Source organism: Phycodurus eques, chromosome 6, assembly GCF_024500275.1.
Source record: "Phycodurus eques isolate BA_2022a chromosome 6, UOR_Pequ_1.1, whole genome shotgun sequence".
NCBI classification, from domain to species: Eukaryota; Metazoa; Chordata; class Actinopteri; order Syngnathiformes; family Syngnathidae; genus Phycodurus; species Phycodurus eques.
The window spans coordinates 11,172,550-11,195,776 of NC_084530.1; the positions used below are offsets into that span (position 1 = coordinate 11,172,550).

At 41.9% G+C, this 23,227-nt stretch overlaps 1 protein-coding gene across 3 annotated transcripts in view; it reads right to left on the reverse strand.

Moving 5' to 3' along the window:
- The window catches only part of pkd1a (polycystic kidney disease 1a), an 81,530-nt gene that overhangs the window by 9,909 nt on the left and 48,394 nt on the right, over positions 1-23,227 (reverse strand). For 2 of the 3 annotated variants that reach the window (XR_009768706.1, XM_061678495.1), the window contains exons 17-46: positions 22,913-23,088; positions 22,254-22,384; positions 19,532-22,155; positions 19,068-19,265; positions 18,237-18,539; positions 17,686-18,125; positions 16,882-17,032; positions 15,547-15,699; positions 14,959-15,099; positions 14,179-14,500; positions 13,683-13,899; positions 11,433-11,592; positions 10,539-10,691; positions 10,292-10,436; positions 9,324-9,653; positions 9,100-9,188; positions 8,685-9,000; positions 7,811-7,988; positions 7,469-7,733; positions 7,195-7,390; positions 6,206-6,376; positions 5,983-6,126; positions 5,651-5,861; positions 4,750-4,876; positions 4,514-4,624; positions 3,957-4,006; positions 3,616-3,824; positions 1,296-1,374; positions 1,078-1,193; positions 268-470 (exon numbers count right to left, since the gene is read on the reverse strand). Coding sequence is in view for 2 of the 3 variants with exons in the window: in XM_061678495.1 (XP_061534479.1) it covers positions 268-470; positions 1,078-1,193; positions 1,296-1,374; positions 3,616-3,824; positions 3,957-4,006; positions 4,514-4,624; positions 4,750-4,876; positions 5,651-5,861; positions 5,983-6,126; positions 6,206-6,376; positions 7,195-7,390; positions 7,469-7,733; positions 7,811-7,988; positions 8,685-9,000; positions 9,100-9,188; positions 9,324-9,653; positions 10,292-10,436; positions 10,539-10,691; positions 11,433-11,592; positions 13,683-13,899; positions 14,179-14,500; positions 14,959-15,099; positions 15,547-15,699; positions 16,882-17,032; positions 17,686-18,125; positions 18,237-18,539; positions 19,068-19,265; positions 19,532-22,155; positions 22,254-22,384; positions 22,913-23,088 (8,109 nt within the window). In the remaining variant the exon portion in view is untranslated. The remainder of the gene's footprint in view (positions 1-267; positions 471-1,077; positions 1,194-1,295; positions 1,375-3,615; positions 3,825-3,956; positions 4,007-4,513; positions 4,625-4,749; positions 4,877-5,650; positions 5,862-5,982; positions 6,127-6,205; positions 6,377-7,194; positions 7,391-7,468; positions 7,734-7,810; positions 7,989-8,684; positions 9,001-9,099; positions 9,189-9,323; positions 9,654-10,291; positions 10,437-10,538; positions 10,692-11,432; positions 11,593-13,682; positions 13,900-14,178; positions 14,501-14,958; positions 15,100-15,546; positions 15,700-16,881; positions 17,033-17,685; positions 18,126-18,236; positions 18,540-19,067; positions 19,266-19,531; positions 22,156-22,253; positions 22,385-22,912; positions 23,089-23,227) is intronic. The other variant, XM_061678496.1, reaches the window with a different exon arrangement.

A 23,227-nucleotide genomic window follows, 5' to 3' on the forward strand; every position in this document is an offset into this window, starting at 1 on the left:
GGCTCCATGTCAAACAGCTCTCCTCCCTTCCTAACTGCTAACTCCATTTGCCAATTTGGTGCTGATCCAATAGTGCTGAGTGACTTTATGCTTTGGATCTAAATATGGATGATGTCAAGGTTGAGTCATTTAGAACAGTACCAATAAAATATGTACAAGTAAACAAACATGTTTGTGCAGAACTGAGGACAAATATTAGGTCCAGTTTTCAAATTGAGTGAGTCTGTGTTACATCGTAACATTTTGCAAGCATGTTTTGAGTCTTACCTTTATTGGCTCCAGTAGCAGACAGGAGCACAGGAAGCTGGCAAAACAGGAGATGAGCCACATCATGGCAACCCTCTGATTGAACCCGTGAGCTGCCCAAATGGATATACTGTTGGCCAAGGCCATCGCTGCCCAGCTCCCCCACAGGGCGGCGCGTCCACACCAGGGAGGGAACCGTCTGGGACGACACACATCTGCCACAACTGCAGAAGGGCGGGTTCCGACAAAAATGCAATGTAATGCATGCAGGGCCTTTGACAAACATTTCACTTTTACATCACATGAGAAACAACATCTTAGAACTGTTTCAGCATCGAGGAGGAAAAACTTCCAAGTTTTGAAGAAAAACACAATTCGGTTCATGATTTCAGAGACAAATACCAATGCTCCGACAGGTATGATGAAGTTGGGCAGAACAGGTCTCATTACTGGACAGTACATATTATTGGACAGAAAAGTATTATTCAGTATGCAAGATTATGTCGAGCGACGACAAATTAAAGGGAAAACATGTAAGATCCAACCTACGACAACTCTCTGTAACTCAGCAAGGAGGACAAATGATATACTACCAAACTATATTCTGATTCTCTGTCAACAAAAAAAGAAACTGTGTGTGTTTAGTTCAGCTGCCATCGTAGGTTGGCAATTGACATGAAAAGCGCCTAAAAAAAGTACGATCCTTGATGCAGTTGAATTGATAAGACAACAAAATGCTGGATGCTTGTCATTGCAGCAAACAGTATACAAACATGCATACAGTATGTAGTACACAAACACACACACACGCACACACACACACACACACACCTGTATTGGAGGAAAAAGCAGTTTTCACGGGTTCTCTTCTCATTGATTCGAGAGGAAGAGGATCATTGACTTTCTGGAGAAGAATCACCTCTGTGTTGTCATCTAAAATGCTCGACCTGACAACACACACACACGAGGAAGGGGAAAAAAAAGTCAAAGAAGATCCCGAAATGGCAAAGCAAATACTGGTGAATTATTTGCGTGCTGTCGATACTTACAGATCAGCCATTTCACTTTCATCTGCTTGCGGAAACAAGTTCTGGCCATCGCTCAGAATGTATTTGATGAGGTCTTCATCTGCGAGGAAAAGCAACTCAACCTCAGGGTGGACTCACAGTTAAGAGAGCCACAGGACACACCATAAGGACCACACTGATTCGATTTCTCATAATTTTCTACAGTCAAATCTCATGTCACCTACTACTGAAAAAAACCTGACCACGTAAAAATGCATTGGCAGATTATCTATCATTTGCATGCCAAAGCAATATAACCCTCAACTGTAAAGTAATCGGAAGCCTGAAGAGTCAAAACCAATTTTCGGTAAAGGGTAATCATACATGTCGACTGATACTAGAGTGGATTCAGTTAACTACAAATGAGCTCATATCAGGCGATAAGACTGCACACTGTAATGTCAAACAACGGGCAAGCCAAGAGAAAACCCAAAATAGGCAAGGTTTCACTTTTATACACAAGTGGAGGGGACTCGCTTTTGGAAAATATTCACCTTGGCTGAAGTTTTCCCAAATTTCTGTTTTTAGTGACAAAAAGCATGCTTTAAAAAGTCAAGCTTATCTCAGTGAATAGAGCTGTCCTCTATTAATGCACATTTGATAGATTTTAACTTCAATGATGTTAACTTTGTCTTCAAAAGGGTCAACAAAGATTGCCTTCATATTTTAAAATCCCAACAAAATAAGAATTATTGAATAAGCTCCACACTTACAGTATAACTTGGACTTAAACATACATACATACATATATATATATATATATATATATATATATATATATATATATGTTTGTGTTTGATTATACTGATTGGACTTGATTAGGAAAGCCACACACCTGTCTATATAAGACCTTACAGCTCACAGTGCATGTCAGAGCAAATGAGAATCATGAGGTCAACGCAACTGCCTGAAGAGCTCAGAAACAGAATTGCGGCAAGGCTACAAAAAAATGTCTGCTGCACTTAAGGTTCCGAAGAGCACGGTGGCCTCCATAAACCTTAAATGAAAGACGTTTGGGATGACCAGAACCCGTCTTAGAACTGGCTGTCCGGCCAAACTGGGTAATTGGGGGAGAAGAGCCTTGGTGAGAGAGGGAAAGAAGAACCCAAAGATCACCGTGGCTGAGCTCCAGAGATGCAGTCGGGAGATGGGAGAAAGTTCTTGAAAGTCAACCATCACTGCAGTCGGAGCTTTATGGCAGAGTGGCCCGACGGAAGCCTCTTCTCAGTGCAAGACACATGAAAGCCCGCATGGAGTTTGCTAAAAAAACACTTGAAGGACTCCAAGATGGTGAGAAATAAGATTCTCTGGCCTGATGAGACCAAGATACAAATTGTTGGCCTTAATTCTAAGTGGCATGTGTGGACCTGTCCAGTACAGTTCCAACAGTGAAGCATGGTGGTGGCAGCATCATGTTGTGGGGGTGTTTGTCAGCTACAGGGACAAGGCGACTGGTTGCAATCGAAGAAAAGATGAATGCGGCCAAGTACAGGGATATCTTGGACGAAAACCTTCTCCAGAGTGCTCAGAACCTCAGACAGCTAAAATACCGACGGAGTGGCTTCAGAACAACTCCGTGACTGTTTTTGAATGGCCCAGCCAGAGCCCTGACTTAAACCCAACTGAGCATCTCTGGAAAGACCTGAAAATGGCTGCCCACCAACGTTTACCATCCAACTTGACAGAACTGGAGAGGATCTGCAAGGGTGAATGGCAGATGATCCCCAAATCCAGGTGTGAAAAACTTGTTGCATCATTCCCAAAAAGACTCATGGCTGAATTAGCTCAAAAAGCTGCTTCTACTAAATACTGAGCAAAGGGTCTAAATACTTATGGCTGTGTGATATTTCAGTTTTTCTTTTTTAATAAATCTGCAAAGATTTCAACAATTCCGTTTTTCTTCTATCAATATGGGATGCTGTGTGTACATTAATGTGGAAAAAAATTAACTTAAACGATTTTAGCAAATGGCTGCAATATAAAAAAACAGTGAAAAATCTAAGGAGGTCTGAATACTTGCCGTACCCACTGTGTACATATATATATATATATATATATATATATATATATATATATATATATATATATATATATATATATATATATATATAAACGTTTTTTAATTCAATTATAATGCTAACATTTGACAAAAATTATATAAAGTAAACAAAAACTGTAATTTACAACAGTACAATCATTTTCTGTGGTTAAATGTTGAATTTCCAAGTATTTCAGTAAATGCCCTGTAAAGGGCTACATTATTTTTTACTTGTACTTTTACATGTGATCTTTGATTAATTACCTGAAGAAGTAAAATACTTGTGACGTTGCTCATCCTCATCATCAGGGTTAAAGGTCATGTCCACACCCAGGTGCCTGCTCCCTTGGCCCCTCTTCAGCCTTGGCAGCCCTGCCCCATGTCCCGCCCCTCCTGTCACAGACACATGACCCAACAGCTCTGGCCAATCTCTGTCCTCCGTCTCCTCCTCTGCCATGCCCCAACTCTCCAAACTGAAATACGGAGAGTGAGGCACTTATGAGCACTGAATCAACACCCAATGTCCAGAGCAAACTGATGTTAACCTTCGACATGAAGGAGTTTGAAGTAAAAATAAAAAGCGTCACACCAACAGAGTAACTGACCTTTTGGTGGATGGGGTGGGCAAATCCACATTGGTTTCCTCTGAGTTGGTCTGAGAAGCAGAGATTCATCAAGAGCGAGCGAAAGAGAGAAAAGGGGACAGAGTGATGGCCCATGAGAAGGAAAGTAATGAGCATAACAATGAGCGGAGTTTGTGTTCGTCTGAAATTTTCAATTCCTCAACTCTTTAATAACCAAAACAAAATAGTTTACAATTCCATTGGGCAGTTACTCTACCAAATAGTTGGGATGTCACTAAAAGATAAAAAAGGAAATCCCTCTTTATCTAATCTGCGTATGGAGCAAAAGCAGACCTTTATTTAACTTAGATATACACAAAACGTGCTACAAATGTAAAATAATCCCTTAAAAAATATGGTCTCCCATTCGGTGAGCTGACATTTACTGTATGGTAAAGGCATGGTCCTTAAAAAGTGACGATTTGCTTTCATAAAGAGCTCTACCGATTGGTTGACCAGGTAGTTAAAGGGTCAGCAAGAAAAAGCTCATCGAACAGTTTTAATTGTCTGAATTTTGTTTTTCGCCCATAGGACTCTACCTCGCCATCAAAGTAGAGGAAAGAACTTCCAGCCATTGAGTTGTCCAGGAAGTAATCGATCTCCACTGACTCCTGGTCCCCTGGTGAAGGCACCTGCTCCACTGAAACACACTAAACGTTTGCACACACACACACACACACACAAAAAGAAAATAGTCATCTTATGTGTGAAATACATATAGATACGCATATACAGTATACTGTATCTAATGGAATTGGTCTAATTATATAATGACCTTGCTGCGGCTCATTCTGAAGAGTGTGAAGACGAGGAGGTAGAGAGGGTAGGCGATCAAACATGTCACCACACCTGCTGCCACAGTCTTGCCGTTTAGTGAAGATAACTGCGCCACGGCCTGTGGGCTGCAACATAGAACGGCAACAAAATGTAGGAACAGGAGCGTTCAGAGATAACACCTCCATCAAGGCTTGGACTGAAGTCAACCTTCAAAACCAATGAGGGAAATGTCATGACTTTTATGGCTAAAAAGACATCGTTCCATTCAGAAAAACAAAAAATTACAACTTCTTTAAAACCTAGTTTCAAAATGCTGCCAAATGCGCAAACTGGATGAGATCCAAATTAAACCTGTTACTGTTATTAAATGACCTGCATACAGATTATTTCGTATTTCTTTTAATAATACAGTACTTAACTGTTAATGCAAAAGGGAAATATTTCATGATACCATGTACCATTTTTAAATCACAGATGTGCAATTTACACATTACATAGCATGTAGGCATTGGATTGTATTAATGCAGTGTGATACCTCACCCCACATTTTGCTCAATTAGGTGTATAACATCATGTTTATGTGTCATGTTAAATGGGTCAAAGGAAATGTAATTTACAATGGAAATGTAACTTGAATTGACAGATGACCTTCGGACAATGCATACACATTAAAACTATTCGTACATAATTTCAGACAAGATTTGAGGGAGGAAATCAATCGAAAAGTTTTAAAGGACTGTCATGAAAATTAAATGGGAATAAATTGGAAAAACACCCATGCATCACAAAACATCTTGGTTAAAACAGCAAAAACACTGCACAAAAACAAACAAAAGCAAAACCAACACACCAGCAAATACTATAACCTCCTCGAAGGTTGAATCAAAATGTGCACACACCTGACTCTCTTGTCCACCACAATGCTGTACCACAGCGTGTTGAAGGCCAAAAATAACTGCAGTAACAAAGCACAACATGTGGCTCTCTGTAAACGAGTAAAGGGGCTGCGAGGGGGCTTCTCCCACAGCGACAGCCACAGGTGACTCTCACACAGCGCCCTTTGAAGCTCAACCCGCAGGATGCGTGGAAACTGGCGGAGCGATCCCTCTTCTGAAGAAACCAAATGGTGATCGGTGATTGCTGACTCCACATACTGGACAATACACACTTATTCATGATTGCCAATCATGAATAAGCCTGTATGAGTTATGATTTCAGGCTAGTTTCTTACCTGAAGCCTCCACTTCCATTTCTACCTGACCCTCAGTTTTCTCATTGTCTACAGACAGCCACTCATCAACCTGGAAGTAGTAACTGCTTCCTGTCTGTAAGTCCTTGACCAAGACATACTGTAGCATCCATGCTGGGGACAAACCTGTGGGACAGCAAATGAGTTCCTTAATATAAGACAGCTCAACCTTTTGTGACTGCATGCATTTGGTTTATGTAGTTACCCTTGTTGTTGTGCCATATGCGTATTTTCCACACGCTGCCCAGGCTGGTGTCTGTAGCAATATGGAAGATGTCGAGGGCGTTGCGCGTAAAGGCTCCCCTGCTGTCAAGATGGCGGTGCCCGGTGCGGCCCTCCCGACCATACAAACTGATTCCTACATGAGCTGTTGTGCCTGAAATTGTAGACACACACCCACAATGAATTAAAATGTTGAACTTTTTCCCTGTTGGAGCATGTAGAAAATGGATGGATGGATGGCTTCGGCCTTCTGACTGCCTATATGATAAACATTGGTGTGTTTTTTTTTCTGTTAGGGTACATGTGATTTCACATTTTCTTTTTATATATATATATATATACACATATATATACATATACATATATACATACATATACATATATACATACATATACATATATATATATATATATATATATATATATACATACATATACATACATATATACATATATATATACATACATATACATATATATACATATACATATATGTATATATGTATGTATATGTATATATGTATATATATATATATATATATATATATATATATATATATATACACATATACATATATATATATATATATATATATATATATATATATATATATACACATATATATATATATATATATATATATATATATATATATATACACACACACACACACACACACATACACACACAGATACCAGTCGGTATACAAACATGTGCCTTTAAGAGGTGGGGCCTTTTTGGGCAGCATGTGATGTCACCAAGTCTGCATTAGAGTGTCGTCATGAGAGCGGTAGCCGGCAGCAGCTTCTGCGTCAGTGTGCTCATCATGTTTGTGTTTTGCTGTTCGCCTGGCGTTCACTAAATGGTAAAAGCTGCATCTACGACTGTGGCTCTGTGGCTCACATTTGAGGGCATTACAGTAAGTATACTGCAAACACTGTCTTTAATACAATACTTTTGTACAAACTTACCTGCCCCAAGACTCCAGCCAGTTTTGACTTGAACCTCGTATTTAAAGAGTCCATCTGTGCCACACAGAGGAACCACACCAGCCCGGCGCAAATCCAGCTGGTCTAACTTGTGCAAGATGGCAGCAGCAATAACATAGCTGAGCAAGCCCAGCACGCACACCATCAGCACCACCAAGCTTGGTGGGCCGGAGCGCATCTGAAAAACATGACCCAAGTTATGTCTTGATCTTAATGAACATCACAGAATATGTTTGTTATTGCTTCTCGCACTGACTGGTAGTGTAAAGCTGATTGCATGAGGTGGAACAAAGAGGCCTGCGGCAAAGGCGGTGAGGTGTCTGGTGCGACAAACAGCTCTGCTGGCATTGGTTTCTGCCAGGGGCACCATGCCGTCTGTCCGCCACTGCTTCTCGCTCTCACTGAAATACTGGCACAGCGAGACGAACAGCCCCACCTCAAGATGTATGCCGGCAGACAGTGAGCTGGGGCTGCAGGGTGCGCTCACGTTGATAAAGTAGTCAAGTGTGGTGTCATACGTCCTGTGGAACAGACAGCAGAAATGTACAGTAATTACAGTATACAACCTTCTTCTGCATTTTTAGCGAGGGGTTCTTACTGAGGCGATAGGAAGAAAGTGTACTTCCTATGATCAAGGCCTTGGCTTCGGGTCATACTGAGTGTGATCCGTTTTCTGTCGGTGCAGTTGAATTCATTCGGATGTTCATGGGAATGAAGGTAGGCGTCGATATATGGCTCCTCAGAGTCTTCATTGCTCTCAGTACTGCGTCCTGCATCTGGGGAAAGGTATACAATAATTAAACAAAAAGATTTGTGTGGGTTTTTTTCTTTTTCAGCAAAATTATAATGTACTATTTCACACTGTCCATACGTCCATCCATTTCCTATACTGCTTATCCCGTTCAACGGGAGCCTACCCCAGGGGACTCTGGGAAAAAGGCAAACTGCACCCCATACAGGCAGCAAGTCAGTTGCAGGGCACTTATAGAGACAGATAACCACTCACTCTCACATTCTTTTTGTCTTTGTCAGAGTGAAATGTAAGCTATTTATTATTATCAATCAGGCATGCAATTCTTTGGCAAATGGCTTTTTGATTTGGTTGTTAGCGATGATGTTTGAGTTACAGAAAGTCTCAAAATTCTAAATAAAAAGGTTTACCAGTCATGCAAAAGCATTTAGAGATGGCATTTCCGCCAAGTAACAAGAATAGGCATTAAACTCTGCCTCTCTCTCTCTCTCGTAGTGTGCCAAAGGTTTCAGTAATACCATATAAACCTGCTGCTGATATTTTTTGTCAGTTTAAAAAATGGAACATATTAACATCTAGTAAGCTTTTGGCTCATGTTGTGTATTGTTCAATTCCTCAATCTACAGTACAGCATAATGCAATGTGGATATGATGGGAGTCACAGAGATACAATATAAATGTGCCTACTTACTCACAGTTGTATTTAAAAGTAAGCACTGACCTTCCAAAGAGGTGAAGTTGAGTTGAACAAACAGTCCAGCTTGTCGGTTGTTGTTTCCTGTGATCACCCTGACGATGACAGAGTCGCACCGGCTGATGTTCACAGCTCCAGCTGTAGGTACACCTGCTGCACCTGAGGAATCTGTGCCGAGCTCTGCGCCAGTGCCATTGTTAATGGCGACAGTGATGGCGAGACTGTCATCCAGGCCGGAGATGGGAATCTGGGTGCCATTTTCAGTGCGGAACTCCATGGATGCCACTTCTGTAGAGACGGTGTAGTTGGCTACATAGTTGAAGGGGAAGGGGTTGGACTCCAACTATGGAGAAAAAAAAAGGGGGTTCATGTGAGGAGGAATTACAATTATAGAGGACACTGGTCTTCGCAAGTGTGCAGATTTCCCATTTATTGAACTTACCTGGAAGAGTAACTGCATGACACTGTTTCCTGCAGCTGCTCTGCGAAGACTGCTGTTGAACGCTCTGGGGATAGAGAACCGCTGGCACTCTAGAGACAGACAAGATGGCACTGTCATGGCACATTGATCCTGACAGTCCTCCTTTTAATTTACAACCTTCTTCAGACTGTGAGGTGATGAAAACAGACATGACTCATTGGTCCACACTGAATAAACAGGCCCACCTGGACTGCTGTTGCCATGGTAACAGAGCAGGCTCTGCGGGTCAGCCAGTTTTCCTGTGGCAGCTATCTCTGATCCCCTGAGCACAAGCGGTTCCTCGTTCAGGACGCGACCATGCATAAGGATCAGCATGAGGACTGAGGACAGGCTGTAGGCTTTGGCCGCCACTCGCAGTGGGTGTGGCTCTAAGGAAGAAGGGGATGGGTCCAACGGGATACCTCCATGGTATGCACCAGAGGAGGTCAACGGGAAAGTAGAGAAGACTGATGCGGAATCCACGTAGGCGGGTTGGAAGTAAGACGCTGACTGGCTGACTTGATGGATCAGATCACCTTGGATTTTGGAATATACGTGAGAAAGGATAGTTAGGGAAGAAGTGGGTAGAGTGGAACTCTGTCAGAAGGGGTTGCTCAAGTCTGCACCAAAATCGAAGACTAAAACAAGATGTATTGTGTGATGAGAGTAATGCTAAAAAAAGACTACGAGTCAAACGTGCGAATGGTTACAATTTGTTTCACAAAGATTCAACATTTCTTCTGGCTCCAATGGGAAAACTAGAATAATATCCTTCAGGAGCTCCACAAATGTCATTGGTATTGGATAACAGAGAGTATTTGAACATGTTAAATGTGATTTTCCATTTTGAATTTAGATTGACATATTGTAAGACTTTTACAATTTCTAAATACTTTATTATTATATATTTTTATCAATGTGTGGATTGTCAGTATTGGGAAACACCTTTGCGGGAAAACGTGAAAATATATTGAAATTTGTAGACCTGAAGATACGTTCAACCAGACATTTAGGGCAGAAAATAATATTATTAATATGATTGTCTTCTGCTGGAAGCCCATTTCACAGTTTTGCATGATATGGTTGTCATATAAATACCGGTTCATTTACTTTGTGTTAAGACATAATCTAAGTAAAGCAATCAAGACATGCACTATGTACACAGATCTATTACCCATGATGTTCAGGATGTTGTCAGCTATCTCAGTTGGTGTAACCGTTCCCTGCTTGGTGTCATTTTGCAGAATCTCTAACATGGACTCAAGTTTGTTTAGTGTACTGTTCTGACACTCCTCACAGATGAACTCCCGACTCACCGCCTAAAAACACACACAGGAAAGAACAAATAATTGCTCTATAGGCTGTTACCTTCTTCCTTTTTTTTCTGCCTCCCCTTCTTCAGACACAACCATTATACTCACCGTACACTGTGCCAGCGCAGCAGAGGTTTGCTGAATGTCATTAACAGTGTTCAGATCCAGTGCAGTCAGTGCCCTGGTAATATTGCTGCGGACTCTGACTCGGTAAACCCGCTCTGCTAGAGACACCCGTGTTGACTCCCTGCTCTGCTCATACTGTTACAACATACGGTACAAAAAGGAATGAGTTCAGCTATTGACAAGCAGGAACATACAGGTGGTGGTTGGTCAGGCCCAGCAAGGCCTAAAAATTAGCAGAAGCATTGACCTACATTTTAAAGCTAAATTATAATGTGTGTTCCATGAAATTGTATGAATGTATTCCCAACACTCTATTCTTTTCATTTCATAGCATTACTCTTGGCCGTACTGTGGACGCAGAGGCGGTTGATGGGGGTAGGCACGTGCCTCTGCACTTTTTACCCTATGTGTGCAGCAAAAAGTGCCCTCCGATCGGCCAAATGTGCCCCCCAAAAATACTGTGCTCCCCCCCACACACACACTACTGCCTTCTTGCCTTTTTGGCCCACTTACTACTTGTAATTTTAGATCAAACCATTTTGTCATGCTCTGATTGGTTGTTCAGGACAAAGGTTGTCGTAGCCAACTTTGACTTGCAAAACAAGACTTTTGTGATCTGCACACATTTAATAACCATCATCTCTGGTGAGTATGATGTACTTTGTTAATTGTATGTTTTTTGTTGTGTTATTAGTAAATATTGATTCTGAACTGCTCCAGATGATATACCTGTACGTGGACCAGCTGCTGTTATGCTTTATGGCATTTCTGTATAGTATTGATGGTTTCTTTCATTGTTATGTGATCGTGGTAGTCAAGTAATGAATTGCTCAGATGCATGCATTCATTCAGGTTGTCGTGTTAGGCCTCTCCTACCTCATTCAGGACAGTAATAAGAGCCAAGGATAACTCCCTGACCCTCTGAGAGTCTCCTTGCTCCAGCAGCTGTTTAAGCCTGCTGTCAGTCAGCTCAGCGAGCCAGTGAGGAAGACTACTGTAAAAAGGTGGTGGATCCGGCAGCACCACCTCAACTGACCTGTACACAAACGCAAAGGAATGAATAATAGTGCTTTGTACATTTGGATTATTTATTAGTTATGACCTTCATGAAACATGTATTGTCTTTCATGTTTTGAGATTTGTTGAAGAAGACTGAGATGTGATCAAATAACCAGGTGTGTACTTTTAAGTAGTAATGAATATTATCGGTTTTATCACTCATGCCGTCAAGCTAAAGGAGGAGTCCGATCGGGCATTTTTGGCCTATGGGACCTCTGAGGCAGATTCTTATGCGATTGCTGGCTTCCCCAAAATTTTTGAATGATACATTTCTTTTCTGTAACTAAAATGTTTGTTTGTCTACCAATTCCATCACTCTAAAATATAGTTTGCGCTAACAAATTTTCCATGGTGAAAAGCATTAGAGCTACACCACCACCACTTTTGCACCTGTTGCCAACACCGCACGCAATTTAAGAATTAAAGAATTTAGTGTCCTCTATTTTGGATCTCGATAAATCAGCCCCATTATCAGTAGCCCTACATAAACTGCAGGTTTATTACGACAGGTGAATCTCACGCACCACTCCCCCTCTGCATAATATCTGGCAACAGGCTCTCAAATGAGGCAATTAAGCCTTCAAAATTGCCCAAAAATTACAGAGTAGACTGGACATAAGTGACACACTTGTGTCATTGTTTCCCATTACCCAAGGTGGATAGGACGGCTCATTGATGAGAAACAAGTGCAGGGCTCGCAACTAATTACAACAACTACATTAAGTATAATGGTGAGTTGTCTTTTTAATAATTTGTTTTTATTTGTTTCTATGCTTGCCGATCAAAATATTGCTTTACGTTAAATCGGACCGTTGCATGTAAAAGGTTGGGGACCCCTGGTTTAACTGAAGGTCAAATCATCTCATACAGCCTATGACCACCAGTGTTGCCACAGTTACCTTGAAAAAGTAACTTAGTTACTTTACTGATTACTTGAGCTTAAAAGTAACTTACTTTACTGATTACTTGATTTCAAAAGTAACTAAGTTAGAAAAAGTAACTTTTTAGTTACTTTCAGCAGCTGCCAATTGGCAGTAATATCACTTACCCACAGTACAAAAAAAGCATTAGCTTAACCGTACCCTTGGTAATGTACGGCACACAAGTTACAGAATAATGTCATCAAAATAACTTAAATATTAGTGTAGTTGACTACACAAGCACACCATTCTCAGTACACTGCCGATTGTGGTCCATGAAAACTCAGAACTCAAACTCAAAGCTCAAAAAACATTTGTTTCTTACTACGTGACGTCAGCCGTGCAGCGCATTCAACCAGCACATAGACGAAGTTGAGAGTTCTCACTTTTCATTGTAAATATTATTTAAGCTAAGTATTGCAAGTCCCTCAGTAAGTCAGTCCTTACCCTCCATAACCGATTGATGATCGCGCACTCGGTATGTATAATTAACCCACAATGCTTTGCGCGTTTAACACGCCAGCAAAACTGTATTCTTAATGTGTAAATAAAAACGTAACAACAATCAAATACACTTTTTACTCAGGAAAATAACAAAAATACTGAGGCGACAGTGAAATCTTGCATTTCTTTGCACTTTTATGGTACTGCACCGTAACGGTGCATTGTGTAATAAACAATCACTTGTCAGTCGTTTTCTTCTATTTGTTGGAAAAAAGGGCAGTCTTTGCTAAATACTTAAGCACATTTGGACAGCTCTTTGTTTGAATAACCAGCTACAAATTACTGTTTGGTGAGAGACATTGATGATGCAAAAGTAACTATTATTGGATTGAAGAACTAAGTGTAGTCTAATTACTTTCCCGGGAAAAGTAACGTGGTTACTTCGCTCGTTACTGAAAATGGTGGATTTTTGGTTACTCCAAAAATCCACCACGTTACTTTGCAGGGTTACCGGCATCACTGATGACCACAGGTCGCCGAATTGAACGCAGTATTAAGTGCCATTTCAAATAACTCATTGTGTACAGTATGTCCATCTTGAAATGTACCATTTCGTAATGCACAATGTAAACAAAAACATCGATGAGTTGAATAAACACAAATTGCAGTTTAAGTGTTCTCAACGCTGAGTTAACATAGTTACTTGTTGAGTGCAGTGATTGTTGCTCCCTGAAGGTCCTCCACCGTGATGGACACAGCTACGCGGTGTCGAGCCGAACTAAAGCCTGGGGGAAGGAATGCCGAATGTTCTGGACTGCTGCCTTTGTACACACAGAACTCCTCACAGTAGTCTTCCTTGCAGCGGGTCACCAACAAACTGTACAGTAAATGTGTCTCCGAGACTCCCCGATCACTGTAACCTGGAGGGAGGGCAGGTATGAAGGATGGGGTGCGGGGGGCATGATATCAAGAATTACAGATTATGAACTAAAAGTCAGCATGCATTTTATGGGGTTCTCAAGTACTTCCACATTAAATTAGTCCAAGCTTCCCTTTATGTACTATGTTGTTGCTCTTGCTTTCTGCACTAGGGCACACTCATGGCGAACGGAATAGGGCCTTCCCTAAACAAGGTTAGTAAAAATAAAAAAAGGGATCTAAACCAAGAGCACTGTGATAAATGTATGTAAAGAATGTACCTGAGCAGTTGAAGTGTACTCTGTCCAGCAACGTTCGAATGGTCCAACCTCCACCATCTGCATCACCATTCACCCCTCCTGCCTCCCCTCCCGCTCTCAGGTGACACTCCCCCCCAGCCGGAGGCATGTTGTGGTGCAACGTGATGGAGGCGGCCCCCTCGCCATCCAGCATGTAATCGGTTACGTGCAGGGTGAAAATGTACGAGTCTCCATGGCGAAGGACACCCTGCCGTAGCACCAGGTTCATACAGTCATTTCCTGTGGTGGTGGAGGACGAGTCCAGGATGAGAGTCTCGTTCTGCAGCGTCATGGCAGTCCATCTCTGACAAGGAAGGGGACAGATTAGTTGGTGCGCTGTAGGTTTAAAAGTCACACTTCATTGAACTGCATTTCTATTGTTACAACTTCTATGACATGCACACCTGAGACAGTGAGTTGTGAGTTCAGCTAAGCTACATAAGCATATCCAGCTGCTAAATACACTTGAGCAGCAAGTGACTCAGCAGCACATATTTTGTCTTTCCCGAGTGTTTTCCACTTTTAGTAAGGATATAATTTATTCTCTCTGGCTCTACTTATACAATGACCACAGTCTCACACCCACTCACAAATACCTGCAAAAGAAACATTGAAATAACAGAGCACAGAGGAGGAGGAGGAAGAAGACGCTGGAAATAATGACCTCACTAGTGTCTGTGTAAGAGTGACCTCATCTCACAGAGACATCGATCGTAGGATTGCGATCATTTGTGTGTTCCAGTGTGGCTCGTGTGTGTTTACCCCGCGGTGAAAGCCCTGGCAGTTAGTGCAGGTTCCTCGGAGGTAGACATAAGAGTTCTGGCTGACTTCGTAGATAGACTGGGCCCTACAGGACACACACTCGAGATACACCATGGGGATGTGACCACTCTGGACGAGCACCTGTTGCCACGCACATGCACACACATTCGTATGTAAGTCATATTGGAAGAAAACCATACAATGATATATACCACACAATCATATCAGAAAAGTCATTCAGATTGTCTTGAAAGCCTGCTCTTTTTAAAAAAAAAAATTTAAATAAACTTTAAATATGCTCGACATGTTGAGGCTCGAAAACGATATGTAGTGTCAAAACGCTAGGATGTTTTGACAAACTATAGTCAACACAGAAGGAATTAGGGCTCTAATCGTAATCTTACTGATGGTCAACGTCAACCTGAGTTAACTCTATGTTGCCCCAAAAGAACGGACAACAGCTGGCCACGCTGGATTCTTATTCCTAATCTGCATTCTAATGTGCAGTTTGCCTCCATTATGCTTTTTCTTTTTACAAGGAACCACTTACTAGGAGGATGTATGTATTTATACAGGGTGCACACTCACAGTTTGTGTGGTGGACTCTGGTGTCATTCCATCTTTACTGATGGACAGTTTGAAAGTGTATTCGACATCAGCCTCCAACTCTGAGCCAGATATTCCCAGTACAGGACCGCTCGACCCCAAGCCGAAGTTCAGGCTGGAGCAGTGTTCTGGACCCTGCAAGAAGAGATTAGTGTGGAAATTGAGCTCAGTGTTCAGAAAACTGTAACCATTACATAACATTTTGTATGCCTTAGAAGAATAGATGTGTACTGTTAAGGAAGGTTAATGTGTCAGCATGAGAAAGATTCAGTATACAGTTGACTTCATTTGTTATGCAAGACTTCAGTTAGTGTGCATTTGTGTGCGAGTGTGTGTGTGATGTGTAAATGTAATTGTCAGGGTGGGGAGCCAAGAGCCAACTGTGAAAGGCTGAGTTGATCATTTAACAGTTGAATAACTCTTGAAATGCCTGCCTACCGTACTTAGAAACGGCAACAGACGCAGAAACATATATGTGCACACACACGCACGCTCACACACACAGACGCGCGGATGCATGCATGCGCGCACACAGTCTCCTCGTTCTTATATTGTGGGCCGGGCTGAAGAAGTCTAAGAAGTGTTGAGTGTGAAAAACACTAAATGAGTTGACACTCTCTACACAAAATGACAAAAGCTTGCAATGTGTCCTGAATTGTGAAGTCCTCTTCACTTTATACGATGCTCAGAACCAGATGACCAATTATATAACTTTTGTATAGCAGTAAATTAGTACCAAACTACAGCATGTCTTATAAATTTACTATTAAAGGCTGCCATGAAGATATTTTTAGGTGGAATTCCATTTCCACTAGATTAAAGTCAAATGTGTAGAAGAGTTAAAAAAAAAAAAAAAACAGTCACAATTTTAAGTATTACACAATATAAGTGGAGAACATACGTCATTGCTTGAGTGAGCAACAGACTGTGCTAATTAATGATCATTTTAAAAAGAATACTTTGATGTGTGACTATGAGTGCTGATTTGAAGAAAGCCCCTTAGCAAATCCACTTTAAATGTTCCAAGGAACATCAGGTACACGCTAATGGATATAACTAAGGCAAGCACAATTGGTCTGCATCAATTTAATTGCAGGCTCAGGATGTGAAGGTTCCCAATTTATTTAGTTGGCATAAATGGATTTCGATCAGCTTGCCATCTCCAGGTCAGACAGACAGACAAAAGGAATGTGTCACTGTTTATGACATTACATTTGAGGGTAGACATGCCGATGACTGCTCTGTGCTATTTTAATATAATTATTGTACAAATATCCCTAAAGATTTGCATTCACTATTTTAAATGCAGTATCTAACCTTTGATGTGCTTTGGCAATCCCAATGGTAGTGGAGTAGTGACTGGCTTTCAGGGTCCATATTTGGGTCATATGACTGCTCGGCACTGAGTTGGAGGTCTTGAGTCCTCGACCACACCCTGTAGGTGCCACCCTCTATGATGGGCATCAGCCTGCGAAAGAACAGCATTATTTTCTACAGCCTTTCCCACAATTACGGTTTCACTTTTTTAGTGTGTCACAAATTGTCAGAGTAAAAGGCAATAAGCAATTTTACTGATTGACAACACATACATTTTCTTGGCAAATATCAATTTGATTTATTTTTGTCATGAATTAATGTACATTGAACAGTATAGGACAGTATTTTAATACGTGATCCTGGACTATATTTTGTTACTCTGGAGGTCTTCATGTATTTAGCTCTGAGCTTGCATCAAAGGCTGGATTTACAGTACACTACAGGGCCCACTTTGAATTTAATACAAATATTAAGTGGTGCATTCAGTTTAGTTGACCTTCCACCTATTCATTTAAATGTGGGTAACCTGTACATTAATCCACTGGCTATCATTAGCAATTATTTTCTTATAGTTTATAATGATCGACGTACCATATTTTGACCATTTTAAATGGTTTCATTACACTGTACTTTATACTGATAACTTGTGTTCTTTTTAATGCGTTTATGTGTGTTGTTGATTAGATGTGACAAAATAAATACCAATTCTGAAATACCTCTGTTAGTATGGCTTATTTTTATACAACACACATTCACTGATTATCACTGCAACAAGAGGTGGTATGAAACAAGTTTTGCACTGACCTTGCAGCCATGACACTAAGTTGGAGACAGGCTGCTTTCCTCAACGGCACACCTTCATATGACAGAGAAAATACCAAAGTGTAGTTCCCTGTAGCCAGCGCCATCTTGGGCAACGACAGCTGTAGCCGCCGCACATCCACCTCTACCGGAAGGGGGATTTCGGTATTTGGGAATGGCTGAGAGGGACGAGTCAAGACCTCAGGGGGAAGGAGGTAGTCACTATCACATGATGGTGTTGTGACTACTTGCCACAAGTACTGTGCTCCATATATAACACAGCCTTTCAGGTCCACAGTGGCCTCCACAAAAGTAGGCTGGGATCTCCAGATGGCGAGGCGGGGGGCTTGAATCACTTGTACCTCTGGTTCCTCACACTCCAGGACACTGATGTTTACTTCTACCTGAGCCAACACCCAGCTCACCAGATTACTACAATTCACCTGACAGAGAGAAAACTACCTGGTGAGTACAAATGCCACGCACACCACAAACATTCAGAATGATCTAGCCATATAATCATGGCCCTATCCATTAACATACATACAACATACTTGGACCATGTAGCTTCCTGGGTTTTTGTATTCATGGCCCACAGTTAAGGTGTTGGTGTGAACTGGAGTAGAGCCATCATTAAAGTCCCAGAAGCACTCTAAAGGATTTGATCTGGGTGTGACAGAAGCCACAAGAGTGACAGTCTTATTGACCAAAGTGTCCTGAGGTGTTGCATATAGGACCGCATCCATAAGCAGGTTCTGCACAAGGATGTGCTTGGTGATGTTCTGAGCATGCAGTGCATTGAAGGCCCTCAGGTAAATAGTCAATAAACCTGCTTCTTCTGGGATGTACGCCACCTGCTTTGTGTGATGAGACAGTGAGAAAAAATGCTGTTTGTATAAATGTCAGCTCAAGATTTGATGACAGATTATAGTCATGACTATGTAGATCAGAGGTGTCAAACTCATTTTTATCACAGGCCACATTGTAGTTACAGTTTCCCTTGAAGGGCCGTTATGACTGTCAAACCATAAAAAAATAAATAAACGTTTTAATCACCTCATCATATGATTACATATACACATCCAATTGATGGATAACCGGTTTTTAAATTAGATGTCCAGGATAATAGTTTGTTCAACTATTCTTCAAGTTACTGTTAAAAGGGTTCGGTAACAAAAAACAAAAATGCTTGCAATCTCTCAATGTTATTATTTACTACATACGAGAAATTGAAATTTTGGTACAGAGTTCAACGAGAATCACCGAAGTCGACACAAACGATTTGCTCTCGCGGGCAACATAAAATGATGTGGCGGGCTGGATCTGGCCCCCGGGCTTTAAGTTTGACACTTGTGATGTAGATGAAACATTTTGTGCAATCTTACCTCTTTGCCAAAATGTGATGTCTTGTGGAGGTGGTGCAGATCAAAGGTCCAGAGAAAACGAACAGGTTTACCAGTCACAATGCTGGCAGTAAATAATCTCTTCACACCAACAGGGATTGCTGTGCAGCTTCCTTGGATAGACAGTCCACGTACTGGCTCCATCACCTCAACCTGGAGGTGTCGCCTCTTGAAACTTACCTGGGTTGGTACAAAACAAGACATACAAATAATTAAATTCAATAATTAATTCCGTTGAAGTACACAATATCCAAACCCAACGAATTAATTACCTCTAAATAAACTAAGGGCCTCTTATAATATATGACAATTGACAAGCTTTGAAATCTGTTATGATCGAGGGACCTTGCATTGGGATTGAAAAAACTGAGACTAAAGAAAAAACATTGTTTTAAAGGTTGTATTTTCACTGTGTTTGGGTGTGTGCTAAAATGAGTTAGCCTTACCTGATTGTGAGCAGTGAGGTTGACCATGTAGGTATCTACCCTGGTGAATACGTGCACATAGGTTTGGTTGAGTTGCGGGGTAACAGTGGCATCTCCGCTGATGCTGAGGATCAGGTCAACATCTGATCCAGCAGCCATAGAAATGGTGAACTCTACCCTCTCACCGACCACTGCAATCTTTTTACTTGACCTCAGCTCCAACCCCTGAATCTTGTCCTGAACAAAGAACTCTTTTGAAACCATTTGCTCACTGATATCGTTGGTGGCATTCAATGTAATAATGGCTGTCTTTGGCTCCTGGAACACAACCGATGTATTCTGTCCTGTTTCTGTTGTTCCATCAAGCATCCATGTCCATGTCACATCGGTTCCTTTCACCACTTCTCCGTGGAGTTCGACAGGGACACCTGTTGCTATGTAATTCTGCTCAGTCGCATCGGTTGCTGTAAACCCAAGCCCAGATATGACCTCCTGGACGATGACTCTCTCAGACACAGGCTTAAAGCTAACTTCATTGAAGACCTCCACAGTGACCAAATATAGGCCAGGACTTGAAAACGTGTGAGTCTTCCAGGGCTCTTTCCACTGCAGCATATCTCCATTCACAAACCAGCGGTATTGCAGGTCTGAGCCCCCCAAAGTGGATACTGACAGATTAGTATGAGCATTGACAGCAACACGGTTGTTAATAATCTGTAGATACACCCCTTCAGCTGGCTCTAAGAAGTGGATGGTTCTGTTGACGGAAAGCTGGCCCAAAAGGTTAGCTGCTCGAAGAATGACGACGCACCGTCCCGGTGTGGAGAAATTGACCTCCACAGTTTTGCCACTGATGTTGAATCTCGAGCTAATGGGATCTAGTTCACTGATGATGTTCCAGGTAAAAGTCATGTTTGTTCCTTCTTTCAAGCCTGCATGAAGGTGGAGAACACGGTTCGTAGCAAAGCAGCAACCATCCACTCCTGTGTCGCCACTTACTCCCATCTCCTCCTCGGGTAAAATATGGAGCCCCTGTAATTCCCGTTGGACAAATAGGAAGATACTAGCTTGAGCCTTCCCTATGTTGTTCTCTGCTGTCACAATAATGTTGAAAGTGCCAACTGAGCGGAAGGTGTAGAACATGGTGTCGATCCCTTGAATCGAGGTGCAGTGGTCACACAAGATCCAGGAAAATTTGACTTCATCTCCCTCCACAATTTGAGCCTCAAAGTCAACTGAGGCATTGAGAGGAACGTTTATTAGGCTGGCGTTTATTGTTAACCCACGTATTGGTGAGAGCACAGCAACAGGTAAAATACTGTGATTCCTGCTGACAGAGTTGGCTGCTGTCAGTGTGATGCTGTAGTTTCCAGAGAAGTTGTAGGTGTAGGGGACACTGTGCCCCTTGAAGAGGTTCCCATCTCCAAAGTTCCATGTGTGCGTGACATCAGGAGATGAGACTAAGGTTGTGAATAAATAAGGTTCCCTAAGTATAAGGTAATTGTTCTCAGTGCCATTATGTTGAATAACAATGGGCCCTATGGGCATCTGAACCTGAACCAGAACACTAGCATTACTTGTGGAGATGTTATTGAAGACAGTTACTGTCACTATGTAATGACCTGGATTTTTATATGTTGTCAGGGCATTCCCAGAGCCATAAATCCGCAAAGGTTCTTCATCTGTGCCCAAGTTCCACTGATAGCTGTAGGTATATTGTGGCTCAGCTCTAACCTGCAACCGGATCTCTTCTCCGACAGCATAGTGCGTTTTCTCAAGGGTAAGGTTGATGCTAGTTAAGGCTGGCTCTACACACACCAATTTGAAGTAGTGGGCCTTGGAGGCCTTGTTGAGCCCACTTGAAAGATTAAGAGAAAGGTGGTAGTTCCCGCTTGTGTTGTAGGTGTGAGAGACTCTGGGGTTCCCGAGGTATGTCTCGTTCGGGCTTCCGTCTCCAAAGCTCCATTCATAAAGGCTGGCTGAAACATTGCCAGACGCCAAAGTATCAAAGTAAATGGGGGTCCTTTCTTGGACACATCCGGAAGGCTCTATCCTGATAACTTGGAACACATAGACGTGCACTGTAACAAGTGTCCAGCCGGAGCTCACAGCATTTGCAGCAGTCACGTTCACTGTGTAGTTGCCATCTTTAGGATAGCTGTGTGACACGTAGGGTTCAGATGTAGTGTAATTGCTGTCATCGCCCATAGAGAATGTCCATGTGATATTATTACCTGAAGCAAGGTGTGCTTTCACTATAGTAGGACTGTGAAGTTCTGAAGGAGAGGAGCTTTCAGCTCTCAATTCTTCTATCTCCTCAAATACAAACATGTCAGCACAGGCTCTGGTATAGCTGATGGTGTTATTTACGGACACACAGGCATTAAAGGCACCACTGTCCATGTATGTGTGTGCCACTCGCCGACCTTGAGACTGAGCAGAATCATCTCCAAAGTTCCAGTCATAGTGAATGCCGTAGGGTGAGGGCAAGGGGTGAGCTTCAAAATCTGCCGATTTGCCAGCAAGGAGAAGTCGTGGCTCTGTTTGTATATCGACATGAGTGAGGACGCTGTAGACACTCATGTTGATGCTCAGACTGATGTTCTCATAACGATTGGAGACTGACACCAGTGCAGTGTATATCCCTGGAGAGACAAAGTAAGAAAATATAAATGTGAATTTGATTATCAATCAAAGGCTTCAAGGAGTATAATCTCTCTTCGAAAGATGGACATCAGGGTACCTGGCTGGGAGTAGATATATGTGATGTTGTTGCTTAGGAGGACCTGATTCGGAGAATCTGGGTGAAAAAGGGATTGTGGGTAGGGAGGCTTGAATTCAAACTCTTGATATCCCCCATCACCAAAAGACCATCTGTAGCAGGGAAAATGTGAAAAAAAAATCAAATTTAAACTAGGGAAAAAAAACAGGTAACTTTGATGAATGTTTGCCAGGATGACCATTTCCATCAACATATGCACGCACACATTTATATGCTGACTGGAAATTGGGAATTGTCTCTGACAAGGCAATGGAGAGTTTGGATGTGGCGAAGTGGAAATTTAAGTCTCATTGGACCAAGTCTGGTGAGAGCGGTGGGAGACGAAGAGAAAGACTAACCCACAGTGAGGGCGGTTATAATGTGAAACTGGAGGAGAGTAAATGCGGAAAAAGTGGAAGAAACCAGAGAAACTGTACAGGGAAAAGAGCAGAGAAGAAGGGAAAATTTGAGTCAGCAATCTACTCTAACCACATGGTTATAAATCTAAAGTTGTGTGAAAGAGCAGAAAAAAGAAGCAAAGAAAGGCAAATAGAAGAGGAGAAAAAATGTGCAGTGAAAAATCAAAAAATATATACAAATGGAAGAATAGATCCATTTGTCCATTTTTTCCCTGTTCATACCGAAAGGTAGCCAACACAGACATGTCCACGAGAACAGAAGCGGTGAGTGTCTGAGCAGAGCCTTGAGGGACCACATCTGGAACACCCCTCACTGTGAGGTTGGTCATGGGTTGGAGCTGGTCCACAGTGACATTGAAATGCTCTGTGAGGCTGCTGATATGGTTCATAGCCGTCACCTGGAAGAGATCATGCCACACTAGTCTGTCTGACTTTACAATAAGGCTGGATTTATGCTACATGAAGTGACACAATTCTCCCAAAGTGGACCAGTTCAAATATGCATCATGACAGCGTAAGAAGAAGAAAAAATGAACG